This window comes from Vidua chalybeata, chromosome 18 (genome assembly GCF_026979565.1).
Source record: "Vidua chalybeata isolate OUT-0048 chromosome 18, bVidCha1 merged haplotype, whole genome shotgun sequence".
NCBI classification, from domain to species: domain Eukaryota; kingdom Metazoa; phylum Chordata; class Aves; order Passeriformes; family Viduidae; genus Vidua; species Vidua chalybeata.
The window spans coordinates 883,618-906,293 of record NC_071547.1 but is presented as its reverse complement, the minus strand read 5'-3'; the positions used below and the strand labels follow the sequence as shown (position 1 = coordinate 906,293).

The 22,676-nt window shown below is 45.2% G+C and overlaps 1 protein-coding gene across 1 annotated transcript in view; it reads right to left on the bottom strand.

Annotated features, from left to right (window-relative positions):
- LOC128797321 (transmembrane protein 132D-like) overlaps positions 1 to 22,676 on the bottom strand; it is a 196,702-nt gene that overhangs the window by 108,331 nt on the left and 65,695 nt on the right. The window contains exon 3 of the mRNA XM_053959746.1: positions 16,069 to 16,212. Coding sequence (XP_053815721.1) covers positions 16,069 to 16,212 — 144 coding nt within the window. The remainder of the gene's footprint in view (positions 1 to 16,068; positions 16,213 to 22,676) is intronic.

Below are 22,676 nucleotides of genomic sequence, written 5' to 3'. Positions count from 1 at the left end.
CATGGGCTTTCCACTCCATTTCAGTGGGATTATAGGGCAGTGAACCTTAAATAGGGAGAGGTCCATAGAGGACCTCCTGATAAGATTATAAAAGCAAAGGTACACACCTCAAGAGAGGATCCAGTGGAGCCCAGCACTTAAGGAAGTACAGACTTGCCACAGAATGATGCCCACCCTGTCTCTAGATTTGTTTTTATGAGCTTCCTGTCCAAAATTCTCAAAAGCTTTTCCAGACACTAAGCATGCAATGTTTAATATCATCCCTCAGCGTCAGGGATTATGACATTATGATGTCCCCACTCTTCATGTGACATCCCAAACCACGGATGGATCATCCCCCATGGGAGGCACACCAAAGGTGCTGCTGCTGGGGCTGTGGATTCACAGGTGCTGTGCCCTCTGCTCCTCCTGCAGCTGCCCCCTGCCCTGGCACCACCCGGGACGGGCACTGAGCCGTGCTGGGGACCCAGCACAACACCTGGCACTGCTGTTTTCTGGCACTTCCATGCCCAAAGCAGCTCCCTGCCAGACAAAGCAGAGGCAGGAAGGGAAGGAAGGTGCTCCCCCCTCAGCAGGCACAGCCCTTCACCCACTGAGGGCACGCACGGAACAGGAAAAGCCTCATGGCTGCTTCAAACCTGCAGCTGGGGATGTGAATCCTGAACAAACCTGCAGCTGGGGATGTGAATCCTGACCAAACCTGCAGCTGGGGATGTGAATCCTGAACAAACCTGCAGCTGGGGATGTGAATCCTGAACAAACCTGCAGCTGGGAATGCGATTCCTGAACAAACCTGCAGCTGGGGATGCAATTCCTGAACAAACCTGCAGCTGAGGATGTGAATCCTGAACAAACCTGCAGCTGGGGACGTGAATCCTGAACAAACCTGCAGCTGGGGACGTGAATCCTGAACAAACCTGCAGCTGGGGACGTGAATCCTGAACAAACCTGCAGCTGGGAACGTGAATCCTGAACAAACCTGCAGCTGGGGATGTGAATCCTGAACAAACCTGCAGCTGGGAACGTGAATCCTGAACAAACCTGCAGCTGAGGATGTGAATCCTGAACAAAGCTGCAGCTGGGAACGTGAATCCTGAACAAACCTGCAGCTGGGAATGTGAATCCTGAACAAACCTGCAGCTGGGGATGCAATTCCTGAACAAACTTGCAGCTGGGAATGAAATTCCTGAACAAACCTGCAGCTGGGGATGCAATTCCTGACTTACCTGGGGTCTAACAAAGGTCCAGCTTGTGGGCACTGCCCAACCTGCACCATGCACAAATCTGTTAAGTCACCTGTGCTATAAATACAGCAACACTTCTTTTGATAAATGAATACAGACAATGAAATACCTCAGCCAATACCCCTTTTTTTTCCACTGGAAATAATGATATTCAGCAAACTGCCAGCAGAAGACTGCATTTCCCTTTGGAGCAGAGTGTGACACTGCAGTGCCTCAGTGCCCCTCCAGCCCCAGCAGCTGCTGAGGCCAGCAGCCCACTGCTCTCATCTTGCACTCTTCCCTCCATTCAAAAAACAAGCACAGAAAACATGGAAGAGTGCAAGCAAACAGTCTTGGCTCGGTACCTTCTGCGAAATGAACCAAGAAAAGTTTGGAATTAAAGTCACATTTTCCTATGAGGGAGAGACCCCTCAACACTAAAATGTGTTCCTCCTCTGTGCCCTTCTGAAGATATTAATTGGGGTTGTACCTTGAAGAGCTTGCAGGGGAGCAGAGAGGGAAAGCTATCGACTATGTGATTTTGAAGAGGGATGAGGGGATGGTGCTGTGCTTTGTACACTGGATGTGAATCAGCCCAGGATCTATACAGCAGCAGCAACAGGGCTGATCAATCTTTATTCCTACACAATCAAGCAAAGCTGCATCTTCAAGTCCCTTTCCTGACAGCTCATAAAACGATGGCATCGATCACAATGCCCAAATTTGTAGTTTTGACAATAAAAGCAATTTGTTTGGGGAGGGAAATAGCCGTATGAGGTGAATGCACGTGGTTTATTAACTTCAAAAAAATAATTCTTCTGAGCAATAATATGAAAGGTTAGACAGAACTTTTTAACCTTGAAGATTCTGACTTCCATTTTCCCTGCTAAGACACTTCCCTCTTGAGAGGGCTTGTATTTTAGATTTGGGAGTCCAGCAGAGGTGCAAGGCGTGCCTCCCTGCTCGGCTGGTGTCTGTGCTGCTCCGTTCCCCCCCACTCACTGGAGCTGCAGGGCTCACACAGAATTCACCTCTGGGGGCTCCTGCTGCCCCACCAATCCCTTCTGCTGCTGTGAGGCAGAACCCAGCCCAGCTGTCAGACCCAAGCAGGGTTTAACCAGCCCTGGCCCGAGCCAGCTGCAGCGTCCATCCCGCGGGGGAACGGATGGAAGGGCAGGGAATCCCTGATGGAGGGGCAAGCAGGGATGGTCCTCACCCCCAGAGGGAGGCTGGAATTACCTCTGCTGGTCCTAACCCTGCCCAGCTCCTCAGCCTGAAGCTCTGCATGCAGGGCTCTCTGCAGAGGAGCTGGGCCACGGCACGTCCCAGCACGGCTGAACTGGAGCGAGTTCTGCCAGCTCCCAGTGCTGGGGGTGGCACACGGAGCCATCCTCTGATCAATCAGCTCATGGGAACGAGGGGAGGGGGCACAAAGGGCAGCTGCACAGGGCAGTTATCCACAGGAGCAGCTGCAGCTGCAGCTCCTGGCTCAGCTCAGGTAGGTCGAGCCCTGGGCACTGTTCAGCACAGCTCTGGGGCTCTCCTGCAGGGGACCCAGCCCTGCAAACACACCTGCACTGGCACTGACAGGAGCACTGATGTGCCCTCGCTGCACCCGTGCCAGGGGAAGGGAACTCACACACCTGCCCTCCAGAACACACCTTTCAGCTTTGCCCCAGCTCCACATGTTGGTAATGAAGCCCCAAAGCCAGGTCTGCACTACAGAGCCAAGATTTTCTGCAGTTACTTAAGGGTGGAAAAGAAGGGGCTCCATGAGGCTGGAGCAGGAAAATGCCACTTTCCTACAGAACTCTGTCTTAAGCTTGATTGGCTCTCGTGTCCAAGAAACTACAAGCTCTTATTTAAGATTTTTCCATAATTGCCTACTGATAAGAATTCAGCTGCCTGGAGACTCTCTATTATGTTTTTCCTCTACTCTGTGTATTTTCATGACACAGATAAGAAATACCCATCTCTGAGTCAGCTTGGCTGCTGTCAAATCTAAGGCACACATGCACAGGCAGCATGAGACTCACCTGCTCACAAAACCTGGCTAAAATCCCCTTTATTCTCCAAAGGAAAAAAACCCAATGAAATTAATGAAAAATGGACCTAGCTGTAGTTCCGTGCTTTATTTCCTTCATTAAAAATGACAAATGTATTCTGGAGCTAGCACATGAGTAGTACTGCTGGCTGTATTTATGACAGGAATAAGCATAAGTTCTCTCCTTTGAAATAAAACATCCTACACCTATTATTAGCCAGAGATCTGCACAACACACCACGGCACTTGAATATATCCACTTGCCTCTTGACACCTCTCTGAAATAGGAGGAATATTATGATGTTAAAAATAGAAAGCATGAATATTGTTGACGTATAAACAAAAAAGAAAGCAATATCCACAGAGTGCAGAAACAATATGTAAATTAAGAGCTAACGGAAAAAAAAATCTCATATTGTAGGAGAAAAAAGCTTGAGAAATTGACTTGACATCTTTATGCACATTCTCTGAGATGTGGCTTGCACAGCACAAATATTAGGTGAATTTAATCTACAATATATTGAAATTGCAATCGCCTAATATCACATACATGTATGTAACTTAATTTGAATTATTAGTCATGGAAATCATTCTTAAGGCCTGATATGCTGCTGCACAAATTTCTTTCATATTTCTACCCAGGCCTTTGGGGGGGAAGCAGTAAAAGCTGTGTGCACTTCTTTGCAACTACATCACATTTTTTCCTTGAAAGCTTCTGGAGTTTTCCAAATCCTTGAGCCTCTCCAGGCTCAAGTTTTGTAGAAGACTGTGGGGACTGAAGCTGTTCATGGTCAGTCCCTTCTCATCTGCTCAACAGCTGGCAGAGCAGCCTTTGCAATGATACTCACTCCACTCTAGCAGAAGACACAGATCCTTGCATACCTACAACGACGTTAAATCCTTTCCAAGTGCTACCTGTAGAAAATCAAATGCATTCAAATTGTTCCCTTATTTCCTTTTTTCTCCTAGGTCTGTACTACATGAAAGACCTCCCTCTGCATTTCTCTTCTCCAGTAACTCCTTTCTCTAAAGCAACAGCACCATTTAACAGAGCACCTGACTCTGTTAACTTTAGTGTCTTCGTTTTGTGACAATTAAGGGAGAGATATTCAGCAGAATAAATTGACACACCAGACTGTTTGAAGTGTCCTTTAATCTTCTGGATGATTTTAAAAGTTCAGCTGGTTATTTCACTTAGAGATCAGACTAAAGCAACTCCCTGCTCCCCCTCCTCCTTTCCTTGTCAAATAGCTGTGACAGCCTGGAGAAATACTGTCTGTCTTGGATGCAGCCACTGCCCTGGAGTGTAAAGCTACAGATGAGCTCAATACAGCTTGTTCCATTGCTAATTTCAGAGGGCATGTAGAGCTGCTTCTTCCCCTGGCTTAACAGACAAATTGACTTTCTAATTTTAGAACCGGAGACTTCTGCACAGGCACAGACCAAAAATGCTCCTTTTCTGATGGATCTAAATACAGATTTACGCTCTGAAAAGCCACAGCACCTGAGGGACTGCAAGCTTGCCAGGAAAAATGGTATTTAGGAATGCTGCCCCACAGCCAGATGTGTAAACAACAGTGCTGATATTGCTTGTTCCTGGGGATGTGCCAGTTTAAAGCAGCCCTGGTTACCCTACATTACAACACTGAAACAAGGCTGGGGGTACAGATGAAGTGCTGTCATTTACCCCTTCCTGTGTTTGCATTGCATCTCCATAAATATACACCCTGCTTTCCCTTCTAGACTACATCTAAATATTTGCTTTCTCTGCTCTGCCCCTGGCACAACTCTTCCTTTTCCACTAAAAGTTAAAAAGTTCCATTTACTGCATCTTTTTTTCATAATGGAAAATTAAATATTCGGTCTCTGAAGTGAAAGGGGGATGAGAGCATCATCTTCACCCAGCTGGCCAGCAGGTCTACGGTCACAGGGCTGTGCCTGACAGCAATTCTGCTTTTCACCTGCCTGGTAATGGTGCATTTCCATACAATTAAACTCTGCCGTTTCTGGGCTTCTGATGGAAGCACCTCAATGATCATTAGCAGTTCATTAGGACTTCTGGGTGTGTTTACAAGTCCTGATTATAACTGAAGAGTAAAATCTTTATTTGTGGTTTATCCGAGAAGCAGAAGAAGCATCTCTTTTCATAAACAAGATTAATCCCTTAAACCACTGAACAAGAGATATTTTCCTAGAGAATTACATAAGAATGATGAGAGTGCCAAAACCACAAACCTGAAGTAAAGAGCAAAAATACAGCTTTTACAAAACAACTGCTGATTCCCAGCATCTCAGAGATGTGATCACAAGGCAGCATTTCTAAAACTGTCATTTATCCCAAAGCTCTGGAGACAGCTAAATTCTTGATCCTTTGCTGCTGAGAGCCACTGCAAACAAGATTTATTTTCATGTCCTTTATGAGAACAAAGTCTTGATTTTTGAACAAATAGTAATTTTTCATCAAGACATTGTAATTCTCTTTGAGACTCTTAAGGACTAAGTCAGAGGTTTATCTTACTCAAATATAGAAAACAAATGCAGAATAAACCCACAACCCCCCTCTCTTCCTCAGCGTTCTTGATATTGAATGTGCATAAAATCAAACCTGATTCAGTCTGTCAGAACCTAAAAAGAATTGCAATATAGACAATAGGTCTGCACTGAACGTGTAAGTGCATCCCTAACATGGAACAGATACTGGTGAGATCATGGGAATATAGCATGTGGATTTGAAAGCTACAAAAATCATTAAGACAATTCAAAATTATTTGTTGCACCATCCTCCGTTCTGTAGTTGACAACTTGGCAAAAAAAAAAAGCTATAAAATGAAGATATAAATTTCCATGTCAGAGGTGTATCTAGCTTTTGGGAAAACCAAGTTAAATTGTAGCCATTTTGCCATGTGCAGTAGAATTTAGGAGAACAGCCTTGTCTGTTTATATTCAAAGACGTTTAGAATTGGAAATCAACATTCAAAAATAGAAGAACGTTAAGAAGTTTCTTATGCTTCCAAGCACAGACTCAAAGACTGAAAAGGAACACAGTTTGGATAAATTTTGGGGTTGGCATCCAAAATGCAAAACAGAACTTTGTTTTCCCTATGAAAATCTACCCAATTTTTTTCCAAAGTGTGGATCTCAGGACAGGAGAGAGACGTTATTTTGGAACACGTGTCGTAGCCAGACTTGTCAGAGCCTGTCTGCCAGACTCCTCTGTGCCCATGGTCCTGTGGAACAAGTCCCATGTGTTCATGTGAGACTGTTCCTCATGAATATGCACCAAAGATTCACTTCCAGCAGCTCCTGATTCCTGCAGCTTCTGAAAGCTCCTCTGCCGTGGATGCTGGCAAGTGCACAATGTATGGACAGCACAGATCATGTACTCTACATAAACTCTATTTATTCATTCCGTGCTCATTTTTTATAGTCATCTTTTGTTCTCTTCCAGGCCTCTTGTTTTCCTTGCCTCCACTACTTCACACAAAGACCTGCAAGTATCTGTAAGAAAATTAATTGCTTCAACAATTAACAGGAAAATGCATCTCAGAGGAAACACTTCATAATCGATCTGTTTCCAGGTACAATATTTGCCACTCAGGAATAGATTAATTGGATTGAAAATTATTCAAGCTAATTATTTTCTCTCTAGTATGAGATTAAACGGAAGAGTCTAATAATAAACTGAAAATGAAGAAGTTCCACTCAGCACTTCATGAGCTCACAGTGACAGGCCCTGTTCCAGTCCTGATTTCAAGGATTCTGCTCATCCTGTGACCAAGGGCTTGCTGAAGGAGCGTGTTGCTCTGGGTCACCAGTAAGACTTCCAGAAAAGATAGTATCTTGTCAACACTGCGGGGATTTTCAAGTATTTCAGCTGAAGCTGAGAAAAAGGCAGGCAGGCATTCCCGCAACATGCCAGGGAAAATTTATCTCAAGAATCACTGGAGATAGTAGCCATGCATTCAGCTAATTGCACATTTGAATATTAGCTTCAGGTAACCCCTGGAACTAGGAATAGCACGAGCACATTTGCATAAGTGCAGGCCATCCCTCACTGGCACGGTGACAGAGAGCCCCAGGCACAGCCTCATCCCAGCCCCGGGATCTGCTCTGGCTCCTCCTGGAAACGGAGACGGCAGCGGATGCACCCGTGCCAGGGGCCACATCCCCCTGGGCTGGGACTTCACACCACTGAACAGGAGAATGGCAGAATCAGGGCAGAGAGCACCTCTGAGATCATCAGGCCCAAGCCATGACCTAACACCACCTCATCAGCCAAACCAGGCACTGAGTGCCACGTCCAGGGACGGTGACTCCCCCGCCTCCCTGGGCAGGTGATTCCAGTGCCCAATCACTCTTTCAGGGAAGAGTTTTTTCCTCATGTCTATCCTAACGGCCAGCCTGGGCCACTCTCACATCGCAGGCAGAGCAGCAGAGCTAGCAAATACTCCCATTTCCAAGTGTACCTGATCCAAACCCGTATTTATACTTCTGACACGAATTACTCTGAGGGCTCCTGGGCACCAAAGGGAACACACGCTGCAATAACTCCTGTGCTTTTCCAAAGAATCATGCAACAAGCCACTCGTCCCTTCCCAGCTCACTTACTGCCATAGATGGTACAGCCTGAATCCCCACTCCTACACGCTCTAAAATACTTCTAACTTCTTATGCAACGTTTTCTCTGTGCATTCCCCCACTCACATTCGGGGTCAAACTGTTGCACACAGAACACGATTCACCATTCACACAAGGAGCATGGATTTCAAGCTGAGGTCCAGCCTCTGACAGAGATGCAGTGCACTGCACATTGCACCAGCTCCAGAGAGCAGCACAGAATTAAACTCCAGACCAAGCCTTGGGCTGGAGAACACCAGCCGAGCTGGAGTGTGCTCCCGCGGGGGAGGAATGTCACATTACACACTCCTGGCGTGGAAGCCAGGAAATCCAGGGAACACACACAGCTCTGCGTGGAATCCCACGGCTCAGACTCCTTCCTGTGCCCAGTTTTTACCCACAGAGTCTCCGTCAGACTCAGTGACACCCCCGAAGACAAGGCACCCTCAACACCCAAATTCTTTTACTGGCACAGAAGCCAACAGAAACTTCAAAACCAGCAATTCCAGAGAGCTGTGCCATTGATTATCTGCACAGTAAGAGCTGAAGCCATAAAACAACGCAAATGCCCCGTGAACTCAGCCTTGTACTAGCAGTTGGAATTTATTTAGGATTGGTTTTGTGATTTAGAAGGATGCCAGGCTGTGTTACATAATTCCCTTCACCTTCTGGCCCACACTTTGTCGTGTGTTGATTTAGATGTGACAGACTGATTTTTTTTCATCCAAAACATGGGAATTCCCATGTCTCAAGAGTAACAGGCGTATTTTTAGCCTCAGCTCATATTTTAAGTCCTCCACTCAACTTTCCAACTCTCTCAGTAATTAGTATTACTTCTTACAAGATTTCCTCCAAGGGGGAAAAAAAAATCAACAGCAGCATTAAGAGATATTTTCACAAGACACACTTTTGCATTTAATATTAGATTTTTAATAGACAGGAGATTACTCATTTGCTGTCTCTTTTGTAATAGAAAGCAAACTGGTTTTGTCCCACTGGAATTGCTATTTTGAGCCTCTGGGCTACCAAAGGTTTAAGAACTACAGTGCTAAGTACCACAAACACACAGCAAGCATAACAATGATAAATCCTGAAGGTTCTTAAGGGAAATTATTCTTTCTCAAGTTTAAAATTATATGTATTACACTGGGTAATACCAGGGTAAAAATACAGACACTAAATATGAATGAGGTTATCCAGAGTATTGGAAATATCCTTTAGCTGCTTCAACACCAGACAGAAAGAAAGGCCTGTGCTCTGCAAGGGAGGTGACAGCAACACCCCCAGAACACCAGCACATCACAGAGAGGACAAAATTCCCAGCATGGTAATTCCATGAATTAGCTGCCTTTTCTGTAACTGACCTCTGACAGCAAACTACTTCACCTTAGACTGTTTCCCTCCAATTATCTGATTCCCAGTTCTTTGTGCCAAGAAGTCTCAATGAAGGGGGATGAAGCCACTAGCATTATTTATTGTTTGCAGATGAGTTACTTGCAGAGCTGCAGTACCTGCAGAAGGGTTCCTGAGAACTCCTTTCAGCTGCTCATGCTGAGCACTGTGCTCCAGAACCTCGTTTTATGCACAGTACTGCATGGGTAACTCAGAGACAACAAGCCTGATTACCAGCACATCACACACAGCTTTGTGTCTCGAGAACCTCTTGAAATGCCAAAAATTAAACTCTGACTACTCCCATGAGAGCATTAGGAAATGGTCTCTCGTTATGTGAGCACAGGAACCATCAGAACTCCTCCCAGGACTCCTCAGGTTCATCCACAGCCCCACCTCGGAGCCATCACAGTAAGTGCTGCTGAAGCCAGCAGTTTCTTTCTTTTCTTGCACTCCTAGCTGAGTTCATGAACAAGGGAATGTCGAGTACCTGCTCTGTGTTCCATTTTTGTACCATTTGGGAACCCCATACATGAAATACCTATGGATCCCTGCCTCCCAGGACTATTTTTGTATGTGAAGTAAAACCCAGTAAGATTTCATCCAAAAATACAAAGGGGATGACATGCTTTCAGATGAACTAGGCCAGGAAATGAAATCCATCCTCCTCACAAGCAGCCAGAATTCCCTTCTGTTCCAAGCTGTGCCCTGAGGCCACAGCTGGCTGAGCTGGGGTAGCTTACCCTGATGCTGCCATATGGGAACATGGAACTGCTCCAACTCAAATTAAGGAACACTTTTCCAGGTTGTCTTCAGCTGTGACAGTGCAGAGAATACAGAATTTCCTGCCAGGGTTCCTGGATCTCCAGAGGAGGACTCCAGAGCTGCGCTGGAGTGTGGCAGCACATTCTTCTCTTTCTCAGGATTTTTCATAGAGGAGCACAGAGAGAAAAAGAGAAAACAATTTCTATTTCTGCTCCTTGTTTTTGCCATGTGGAATGTGCTTGGAGAATTGTTTACCAGGGGTGATTGCTTGGTTGGATTTTGGTGAGGATTGTTTGAGCCTGGTGGCCAATCCAATCCAACCCAATCCAATCCAATCCAATCCAACCCAACCAATCCAATCCAACCCAATCCAATCCAATCCAATCCAATCCAATCCAACCCAATCCAATCCAACCCAACCCAATCCAATCCAATCCAACCCAATCCAATCCAATCCAACCCAATCCAATCCAACCAATCCAATCCAACCCAACCAATCCAACCCAATCCAATCCAACCCACCTGTGGCTGGACTCTCAGAGAGGGTCAGGAGTTGTGAGTAGTTAGATTTGGCAGTTAGAAAATCAGGTTTGTAGTGTTAGTATCTCCTGTAAATAGTATATGAATGTATGATAGCATAGTTCTAATAAAGAAATCATTCAGCTTCTGAGCTGGAGTCCCACATCAGCATTTCTGCCCACCAGGCTCCCCTGCAGTTGCAGTACTGGAGGCTGTGGACAGGCAGGGAATGGCCACTGGCCCTGAGGACACCAGCCTGCAGTCCCCACTGTCTGTCATTATTCCCTGGACTCACTTCCCACCTGGAACACGCTGTCACAAAAGCAGAGCCAAAGATAAGAATGGCCAAGATAAATGAGGCCTACTGCAAACCCCTCTGAACGGCACAGGACATCTTGATCAGTCTCTTGTATTTACTCGTGCACGATATCATTATTCCCACACGTGCAGCGGGAGCTCCAGCTCTCCCGGGGTGTGTGGGGAGCCAGCACAGCTCCACAGTGATCCCAACGCTGCTCCCAGGACTCCAGTCCTAGGAAATCTGCAGATCTGGGGCACCACGGAAGTGATACGCTGGTATTTCAAAAGGATAATCCCAGACTGAGGGAATTCAGGGTTTCCCACCTTTCCCACTTGCAGCAGCACCTGGCTCAAAACCAGCGGAACAGGAATAGCTCTGCTCTCCAAGGGAACCCAAGATTCAGCTGAGCTTAAAGGGAACCATCTTTGCACCTTGAGCTGCAATTCCCCGGATTCCCTGCTCCATGGGAACGTCAGAGACAGCAGTCCCCCTCCAAGATGCCAAAGGCCAGCCCCATGCCTTTGAAGTGCTTTCTTTAACTGAACCAGTCTCAAACCAACAGGTGAAAAAGTTGGCCAAGAAGGCCTTAATCGAATTACTTCATCTCTTTCCTTTTGATTTGATCCCAGATGATAACCATAAATATTTTTTCTAATGTATTAACACTGAGTGGAATGATTTCAAGAAAGAATCTGCATTTCTTGATAAATAAAACAGTTTTCTTTAAAAAAAAAATGGAAAAAGTAGGTCAGCGTGTAAAATAATAATGCACTGAGGCTTGGTTCAGACAAATTTATTTTGCCTCAACATCTCAAGGGGTTCTCTCTCTGAGGGCACATTTAAGCTTTCAAATGAGAAATAGAGGTTTGTGACTAATTGCCTTCAAAGAGAGAAATGTAAACATGACTTCTGAGATGTTCAGCACTTCCACATGATCACAACAGACAAACTCCTGGAAGCCTGGAGGTTTCTAATAACACAGGAAGGAAACAGAAAAACCCAAAGTGTACACAGCATGGAACTCTAGAAGTACCCAGGGTAAATATGATTACAGCTGATCATTACCCACATGGCTCAGAAGTAGGCATGGAGCTCAACTCTGCTGTTTGAGAATTAAATGAACATATTCTATCTGCCCAGCAACAGATAGCCTAGTGTACTACATCAACACCAACAATGCTGAGTGAGCAGACAGTTTTTAGGGCTGAATAATTATTCTCAGAAAGCAATTTTGGAACCACATAAAAGCGTCACCTTTCTCCTTTCCCTCCTGTTTCCCTCAATAATAAAACCAGGATTATAAAATGGATAGGAGAAATCTTTTTTTGCTTAGAATTCACATAAACAAATAATGCATCAGGTTGCCACTAAAATCCCCAAACATCCAGCCTAGCCCAGCCCTTCACCCACCGGGTCTGTCCAGCTCTGCAAACATCACTCTTGAGTATATTCCATTCTGAAAGTCTGATTTCTGCAGTCTCTTTCTTGCTTTTATGTCACCGTGACAAAGTGAAGTTCACATGATTCCCACAGGATGTGATGTGACAAAATACAAAGGGATTTTTTTCACTACATCACACATCCTTTTCTCTCATTTTAGAGCAGGAATTTCTCTTTCCAAGCAATAATGCATTTCTAGGTGACAAAGCCGTGTGAGCACATGGGAGCAAGGGAAAAAATTAATGGTGATCTAAAACATTAAACTACTTTTATGAAGCATTTTGATGAACACCAGCAAGAGACAGAGTGTAATTATTGTGGCCATTAGGCTGCTATTTATGTTAAATTTGTTGCTCTTGTTGGCTTCAGAAGTGTTTTAGGACTACAGCACTCTTGGGAGTCCATCAAATGTACTGGCATGTGCAACAAGAGAGCGAGGCAATAGCTCACTGCATTTACAACATGAAAATGTTTAATATCTGCTTGTGAAAAAAAGAGAAGCAGGGCACTAAGGACAATGGCATAAATGCAATAGAAAGAAAATACTGTGTAGAAAATCAAAGGCAATGTTGGCATTTTCCTGTCCCCTGTTGTTATTTAATATCAAGTTAATTTCTTCAGTTATAAAAGTGTTAAGAAAATTAGGCACTGAAATACAGTGCCATGAAGAAATGAGACCTGCAGGAATAAATGAAAGATATAGCCTAGAAAATCCTGTTACTGTCTCTCACTGTGTTCACTTTCTCACAAACTGATTTAGTCACTTGTAGCTCAAACTGAAAATCAGTTTCTCTGACAGCAGCGTCTGGTTTCAGGCAGCACAAACCAGCAACTCCTTCAGTGCTAGAGAACTGAGGAGGAAAAGTATCAAAACAAATGCTTGTCCTTGATACATTTCCAGAAGAAGGGAAAGGAAATTGCTGAGCAAATGATTCATTATTATATAACTGAAATACTTCTGGTGATAAGGCAGGAAATGGTCATTAAGGTTCTACTCAGAGATGGCCAAGTTTGTCTGTAATTGTTTTGTATTCGACTGAATCAGTGGCTTCATTCCTGCCACAGGCACAGAGAACAGCAATGGAATGGGAATAACAAACATTTCTACCCAAAAATATAAACATGAATAGAATATTGTAAGAGGATCACGACACCCATTACTACCACATCAGAGCATCTTGCCTAATGTCTCCACAGCAGCTGTGGATAGAGGGAAGTGCTGTCAGTTGTGTTCTGCAGATGAGGAAATCCCAATAAATCTTCATCTTCAGCCACCCCAAGGATTTTCCAGGCCCATCCCACCTGGCACACTGCCAGTCCAGCAGCAATCACAGGGGAAGGACAGGCAGGAATCCAGACCTTTAACTTCTGCCTGTTCCCTTCTCAGGCATCACTGGCACAGCAGAGATGCCCCGTTTTGGGGGCAGTGAGAAACAGCACTAAGCCAAGGAGATACTCAGGAAATGCAGGACTCCTTAACCTCACCCTCCTGCTCCATTCACCTCATTCCACCAGGAACCCACAAAAATAAAACCAGCCAACTCCCGGGACAGAAGTAAAGGATGGCACAGATTTGGATGCATCTCCCAGACTCAGGCAGTGTTTGAAGGGTTTCCCCAGTCCCATTTCTGATCTCTGTTTAATTCCCACACCATTTTCTCTTTGCTTGTTTGGTCACCTGCTTGACAGGAGAGGGGCGGGAGATCGATGCTTCACGGGGAACAACAGCAGTGCTGTGCAGATGCTACAAGCAGTAAACCCATCTAATAATCTCCTGGGTCAGGATTTAGAGTGTTACGAAATTATTACTGCCTGAGAATGAAATCAGAAGAATTGGGGAGAACTTTCTAATTGCTTCACCATTAATCTGGAACACTGTCGCAAGCCCGCAATAAGCAAGGCACAAGAACTTCAAATCATATTTGACAGATGGGCTTAATTAGTTATTCCCAGACAGAATCATAATATTTGCTGTTAATATTCATCTGAAAACACCCTGCTGGCTGTGATAATATTTATATGTTAATCCTGTTACGATAAGCTGCTGGTGCCAGAACCTCTCCAAACAAAATGACGGATATATTTCAAACCCCGAGCAGGGAACGCTCTGGCATTCTGCTCTGGTTTGTCACTTGCACAAGTGCCTCCTTAAGCCGTGAAATTACACTTGTCACACTGAGTTAGCTTTATTAACACTATTTTCTGATCCATGTAAAACTATCAGGAGCACAAAGGTACTGAATCTGCAGTTAATTAACATTGCCACCTTTGCATCCATGTGATAGACCTCTGCTTTTTAGGGGAAATTAAAGACTATGCAAACAGAGTTTCTGAAATTTCTAAATGAACTGTGGAGGCCAAAAATTTGGTAAGGGACATCAATATTTAACTGCAACCCAGTGGGCCTATTTGGTGACATCAAACATTTCTAGATAAGGATACAATTATTTCCCAAAAACTGTAGAGCACACTCCACTCCCTTTCCCCATGTAATGCTTGCTTCTTAAAATGCAGAGCTAAACAGATCCAACTAAATTTAATGAGGAAAAGAATACACTGGGTAATGCACTGCAAATATTTTGCACTCATTTACAAAGAGGGAGGAAGAAGTTTTCAAAAGTGAGAAAAGCAGAAAATCTCAGCTGGGAACTCGACGGAGCAAATCAAAGCAGGAGTTACAGGAGAGGTACACGTACACCTTCTCCTCCCTGGGTTTTCTTTCCAGTAAAATCTGTGTACAACCTCAGATTTCTTTTAATAAACGTCCAGCAATGTTTATGCTCAACATGTGCAAGCACATAGAATCCACAACCACTGCATGAAAGATGACATAGTAATTTATTTTTTGTGTACCAGGGGTCATTTTAAAGGATTGCCACTGGACGATGAATAGTGAAGGGAAGTTAAGTTGCCAAGATTCAATTTCCCCATGAGGCTGCTTTACATTTTCCTGCTGAGGAAGAGAAATCAGGCAAATGCACTCTATGGGCCCAACAAGATAAAGTGTGATGGAAAACTCATTGCTGAAATAATCTCTGATTTTGATCCAGTGCCCATTTCAGTCAATGAAAATATTCATGCTTTCTCCCAGTAGCTTTGAAGGGGAATTTTAAGGAATCTGACAGACTGTGCTCCCACCTTGGCACACACACACATTTGTGCTTTGCCCGATGCCATTCAGTCAGATATATGACAATATGTGCTTTAGATGAGGAAAATTCAGCATACTATAGCAAAGGAACAGTGTAGAATCTGAGTTATTATAAAGTGATTACAAAGGGAAGTTCTTCCCTTCCTCTTTTTTTTTCATACATGCAGATTGCAAGGAGATGAAACTTCCTAATTATTAGGTTCAGAAGGTATTTACTTAAATATCATAAACCACACAATAAATCCCCAAACCCTATTAGATTTTGTAACATTTCACATGTGAATCACACACACACACAAAAAAAAAATCCACCACAAACAGCCATATGAAGAGAATTAATTTGAAAACAATTAAACTAGCTACAATCAAACTCGAAGATATGAAACAAGTTCTTCTAAATAATTTGTGCCAACAGTATTTCCTGTTAGTTTTCCCTTCCTTTGAGCACTAGGACTGGGTAACATTTGTATGCTGGATTGAGCAATGAGTACAGAACAAAGCCACAGCTTTTCCAAAAGCAATTCCTCAGGCACCATAGGAAGATGTATTAAAATCATTACAATGTTTTGAAAACAGCCATGAGTTATGGAAAGCAAGGCTGCTGGACATGACCTACCTGTTGTCAGGAGCAGATTTCCTCTGGCAAACAATGACAGCAGGTGCATATTTCCCAGTGTGATCCACACTCTCCCTGATGTCCCACAGGTACGGGCTGCTGGCTCTCACGCTGAAAACATTCACACCTCTCTTCACCTTGGCCCTAGGAAAACAAGAAGATATTTCACCAATCAGGGAGGAAATATCAGCTCAATCTATTCCTCATTTCATCATCATGCTCTCATTACTGCCCCACAGAAAATGCCACCACTCATTAAGAGTTCAACAGCAGGACAAGGAAAGGAGATGAGAGAATCAATTAAGACTTTCATGTTTTGAAGGAATTCTATCAAGACAGAAATCTGATTGAACTAAGGGTAATTACAGCTTTAGTCCTAGCTAGATTGAAGGGTAGGTGTGCTCTGGAGCAGGCTGCTCGCTCCTGCTCTTCCCTTACCCACTCTGGGCACCACTGGGCATGCTAAGGCTCTCTCCTGGCTGCAAGTTCTTGGAGCAGAAAGTACCATTTTTGGTGTGGAAAGAAGGGAGCTGGGTGCTGGAGTGAGGGGCCATTGCCAGGCCTCATTACAAACAAAACCTACCCTTTCTCTCCTCCCTCTCTGGATTACTCTAAGATGACAATCCTTATCTTTGCTCTTATTTTCATCCTCGAGTCCACAACATTTTAATACTGTTGGGGTTTAATTGTCCTGTCAGCTCTGAACTCAAAACCACTTATTTTTAGAAATTCTTATTTTTCCTAAAGCAACTGATTTCTCTGGAGCTCTGTTTCCATGTGTGAGAGGTTAAACAATAGGAAAAGCCCTATGGCAAACTGGACTGGCTCCTATTGAGAGGTACTTTCTAGTTCTCACGTGCTAGCATAATACTTTTGGGGTTGCATGCTAAAAGAACAACTAGAATAAAAACTAGAAGTTATTAACCACAAGTGGAGAAGAGGGACTTTATATGGAGGGAGATGCACTTTCAAATATCTGTTTCAATTCCTCTCATCAGGTGTGGCATTCTTTAATTCTGTCTCTCTTTTTTCTGAAATTTGTACCTCAGGGCACTGCTGAATTACCCCACAGGTATAAACACAATGTTGGCCAAATTACTGAGCTAGGAGTCCCTGGTGCTGTTAACTTCTGGCTCCTGAATGTGTTTACAAGGAGTCCATCGTGGTCAAGCCTCATCTGTGAGGTGTCAGGAAATGACAGTTTAATTATATCTGCTTAAAATCTCATACACGAAATGCATTCAGTGCCATGGCAAGTTCTCAGTTCTGGGCAGAAACCCCAAAAGGTACGTGAGGTTTTTGTCTGAGCAGCTGCTGCCACGCAGAGAAGCAAACAGCAGCAGAACAGCACTGTCAGCTCTGCCCCCGCATGAAATTGCTCAGGAAATTTTTGAAGGACAAGATCCACACAGATGTTTTCAGAATAAAAAGCCAAAGGATTCCTTTAACTATTTCAAACAAAAAGGATTAAATCTCCTTTCTTCCAGCACTAACTCAATAGCAGTGGCTGCAATTTCCTTAGCACACCTGGAAGAATAAATACATGGAGGCTGCCAATTTTTGTGCAATTTCTCCTATGCTAATTTGACAAAATGAATTTTAAGCAGGTGCAGTCACTGCTGTAGAGCAGACGTCCCTCAGGACAAGAGACCAGTGGTCAGAGGAGAGTGGAAATTAAACTCCACTCTGGATGTCTCAGAGAGGGAGGTACGAAGAGGCTGCAGAATCTGGGTGAAACATTTCTCAGCACGTGTCTTCAGCCGTTCCTAGGGACTGGCATCTTCCTGCAGGACTCCTCCCATCCCTTCACTTCGGGCAGAGGCTGCTTGGTGGAGAGGAGGAAAGGAAGGCCAGAAACATGTGAATTGTGGCTGGTTTGGAGTTGCTGTTTCTTTTCAAACATCCAGCTAACCACCTTCCTGGCTGTTATTTACCTCTGGATCACTGCTCACATCAGTTACCCAGGCTCCCGAGCAGCTCGCCCCTCACACCAAATCAATCACGGCAAACAAAGCCCTTGGGAGTCCACATCCCTGAAAACTCGTCAATGCTGGCAGGGGACAAATCAAGGGAAGGGAGAAGCAAAGAAAAACCACAGAAGGAACTCCCAGAATCAATGCATCACAACTGAAATCAAGGAAATGCATTACCTAAGTGCATAAGGATAGCGATTCCCAATTCTATCCCATGACCCACTAAACACTATGTTTACTCTAGTGATGGAGGAGGCTGCAACTCCAATTAAAATGCAGGCAGCATCCTGTCTCATTTATCACAGGGTCTGTTTAGCACCTCCAGTCCCTGTAGTTTAAAACAGTTAGTGCTCAGCTTTCAGCCCGTGCCATTCCTGAGCGTGGACACCCTGTCCAGGCCGGGATGGGCAGGGACACCCTGCCCAGGATGGGCACAGACACTCTGTCCAGGATGGGCACAGACACTCTGTCCAGGATGGGATGGGCAGGGACACCCTGCCCAGGATGGGCACAGACACCCTGCCCAGGCTGGGCACAGACACCCTGCCCAGGATGGGCACAGACACCCTGCCCAGGCTGGGCACAGACACCCTGCCCAGGCTGGGCACAGACACCCTGCCCAGGCTGGGATGGGCACAGACACCCTGCACAGGCTGGGATGGGCACAGACACCCTGCCCAGGATGGGATGGGCACAGACACCCTGCCCAGGCTGGGATGGGCACAGACACCCTGCCCAGGATGGGATGGGCACAGACACCCTGCTCAGTCTGGGCACAGACACCCTGCCCAGGCCAGGCTGGGCACAAACACCCTGCACAGGACGGGCAGGAACACCCTGCCCGGGCTGGGCTCCCCTCCCCATCTCACTGTGACCGTGCCCTGCATGCAGCACACAAGCATCACCCCCCTTTCCAACAGAGCACAAATAAACAGGCAATCCCAGCCCTAAACAGCTCTAAATAAAGATGCTTCAGACCCGTGACATTGAAGTTAGCTTTTCATTACTGTAAGTGCTCGGGGCAAAGATCTGTGGGAACCTTTCATGGTCCTTCTGAGAAAGAGAGCTACTTTAGACATCAAAGGAGAAAAAGAAAAGGGAGCCTGTTAACACCCTGCTACTGCTGGTTGTCATCTTGTCACCAGTGGCGCTGAGAAGGTGGCACATAAATTGTGTGCAGGGGGGGCATTTTTGAGAGCTCCTAGGCACCTACCAGACATCACAGTGGCCTCTGAGATTGCCTTGTCACTGCATCTCCCCGAAGCATTTCAGAAATAACTAGAAGGGGCTTCTATTTCTGTTTATCTTCAGTGTTTCTTCCTGCCCAGAGCCTGACCTTAACCCAGCAATGCAGAGAGAGCAGAGCAGTGCAGGATGGCAGCCTTCCCTCTGCCAATATCCACCTCCTTCGGGCAGCAGGGCTGGGAGCAGGAGGGGTGGGCAGAGGCTTTCCCCCACCACCCATTTCAAACCAAAGACAAGCACAGTGTGAGCAGAAATGGACCCGACCACAGCTTCTCATGGCATGAAACAAAGGAATCAGGTCGATTTTTACCCACTGGAGAGTCAAACGCACTGATGTAAGTCAGCAGCAGAATACTCCCTGCACAAAACCCTGCAGGTATTCCCAGCCCTACATCTCTCATTGCCCAGAGCCCATTTTTGCTGAGGACAATGCCATGGGTTGCTCCTCACACAGGCTCCTTCCAGTGACATCCCCTCTAGATCCAAGAACAAATTGCTGCTCCTGGAGCTGGAAACAGCTTCTCTTGTCTGTACTCCCCGAGCCTGGACGGGGCTGAAGGACAAAGCCAGCCACCCTCCAGACACCAAGCAGGAGCTGGCAGACCTCCTCAGGGTCTTGCTGAAGACCAGAATTAAATGTCATGTTGAAATCAGGCAGCGTGAGGCCAGGTGCTACCATGGGATCTAAAATCGAGACAGAGTGTGGCATGGCTGAGCTGCAGATGCACTCACAGAGTTCCCTGGGAGCTGTCTCTTGCTGGCAAGTAAGTGCACAGTGCTCCTGTTAACACCGTGGTACATTAAATGCAGACATCTCTGCAGGATCTGAGGTCAGGCTGGAGCTGAATGTTGCTTAAACGAGGCTGTTTTGATACCAGAGAACTTCGGTCTGACATTTACATCCTGATGTTTCACCGCCTGCACACAACCTCCACCCCTCCCTGAGGCCTCTGTGCTCAAAGAATCACATTCAAATGCACAAAAATACCACAAAACAATGGAAAACAGCAACAAATGTTCTGGCTTTACTTCAGGACAGAACTTCTTTTGAATTCTGGAGTACCAGAATTGAAGGCAATATGGGATAGCAGGTTTGTGAATGCCAGGGAAGCTGGTAAACTCACAAACAGCACTGGAATGGGAATGAGGAATGTCAGAGACCTCACCAGACTTAACAACAGTGAGAGGGCGAAGCATGAGGCCAAGATTCACAGTGCAAACAAAACCCAGAGGTAATCCAGTGCACAGCCAGCCCTTTGTCTTTCCAGTCTCCCTGAAAAACCATCCTTGGGCCAAAATCTATTCCCATTTGAGAAGGCCTCAGTAATTAACCAAATTAACCATTCCACAGCACAAGGAGGGCTGGCTGGAATTTGTGTTCCCAGCATTTCCATTTCCAGTTTTATGTACAGCATTGGGGTGATGCTAAATTTATACACCTTGAGGTCATACTCTTCTTTTGCCTCCCTCTGCAGTTTCATTGCTTTTTATGGCTGAAGCTAATATAGGACAGAATTTGAGCCTGAAAGAGGCTCTTTGAACATCAGTCAAAAATAAAACGTGTCTGTCATTGAGAAAACAGGCACAACTCAGCCCATCCTTGTCAGACTTAAGGCATATTTGCTGTGAGCACATGAAAACCAAGCGTACAAAGGCTTTCTGGATCTGTATCTACCACGAACCCCTGAAGAAATTCAGACCATTAAACCCAGAAATTATTTCCCCATCAGGAACAAAGCTTTAAAGCTGAAACTCTTTCAATGGAAGAAATTGTATTTGAGAAGGGCCCGTTTAAACCAACTGTTCTAGAAGTGGCTGAATGAATTGCACCTTTCTCAGTTCAGCAGGGAGGGCAGATCACAAAACACAGGTCATGCAGTGAGACACTCCATACCAACCATCTGAATGCTGGCTTTAATGCCAGTATTAATTTTGGCGTGGCTTATAAAAGGTAGGATTTGGATGCCATGATTTGAGCTGCAGAGCTGGCTTCTGAAAGGCTTTTTTTGGTTCTGCTCTCCCCGTTGAATACTTGATGTACAAACCAGTGTTGGCAGTTGTTTGCAGAGCAGATACCTCCAAGTTTCTTCAGTTACACTAATAGTTGCACTGATTGAAAATCCACAGCAGAAGAGAATGGGGAGTCCCTGAGATGCTGATGGAGTTGGAATAATTTATGGAGAGCGGTCTAGCACAACAGAAGCCATTTAAAGCTCTATGATATACCCACAAACTCTTATTAAGGTCTGTGGTTTTCAGCCCTGTGAGACAGAAACCAGTTATCATTATGCATCACCATGAAAGCAGATTAAAATTAAATCAATCTGTTTATCTATGGGTTTGCAATGCAGCTTTTCCAAAGCATAACACATTCTCCACCTAATTAACATTTCAGGAGGAAAACCCATTCCACACAGACACCAAGCCAGCACCATTCAAATGGAGATATTGCAAAAACATAGCCCAGGTGGATTTATAATGAAATTTAATTAGTGAAAGGGCACAAGACCTATTTAGGCTTCAGAAGCTGAATTGTGCATACCAGGAGTTAAATAAAATAGATTTGTCTGTAATGTGTATCTCATGGGCTGCCAAAAATTGCCTGCTGTGGTTGAAGTTTGTGTGCATGCACACAGGTGCAGATATCTGCATACATGCACACACGACACACATTCAGATTTTATTCCTGTGCCTTTCAAACAAAGTCCTTGTTAAAAACATGTTTTGCAAGATGTAAAACACACGCATCTCTGGAGAGCCAAAAGGAAAGGATGCATACAAATCGATTTAAAGCAGAAACAAATACAGTCTGCAGCTCTGACCTCTATTTACTCACCAAACAAGGCATCAGAGGGCCACATCCTCAGAGGGAAGCAGAATTAGATCTCTTTTCAGAAAGGCCCTGAGTTAGCTGAAGCTCAGGAAGCAGATCTCCAGAGACATTCAAGCTAAGAACAGCACTCTGTGCCCCAGCAGGAGTCATCTGGGACTCCCAACGTGACAGAAAGGTCAGGAACAGGTTTTTCACAACCCCCGTGGCTGCCCCGTGCCCACAGCCTGGCTGGTGCCCCCTCCTGCATCTCTGGGCTGTTCAGGACGCTGGAGGCAGGAGGAGGAGGAAGAGGAGGAAGAGATCCCCTCCCCAGCACCTTCCCCTGCAGGACAGAGCTCTGGGCACCAACGAGCAGCCAGAGCCCAGCAAACCATTTCTGTATTCAAGGCTGTGCTTACAAAAGTGTTTGCTTACAAAAATGAAAGGCAAAGATAAATAGTGCTGCCTGCTGATTTAAAGTGGTTGGGAGCCCCGTGGACTGCTTCAAAGTACTGTTTCCAAAATAAATGCAAAAAATAATGTGTAGGGTGTGAAATCTTTCTAAATTGCTTGTAAGA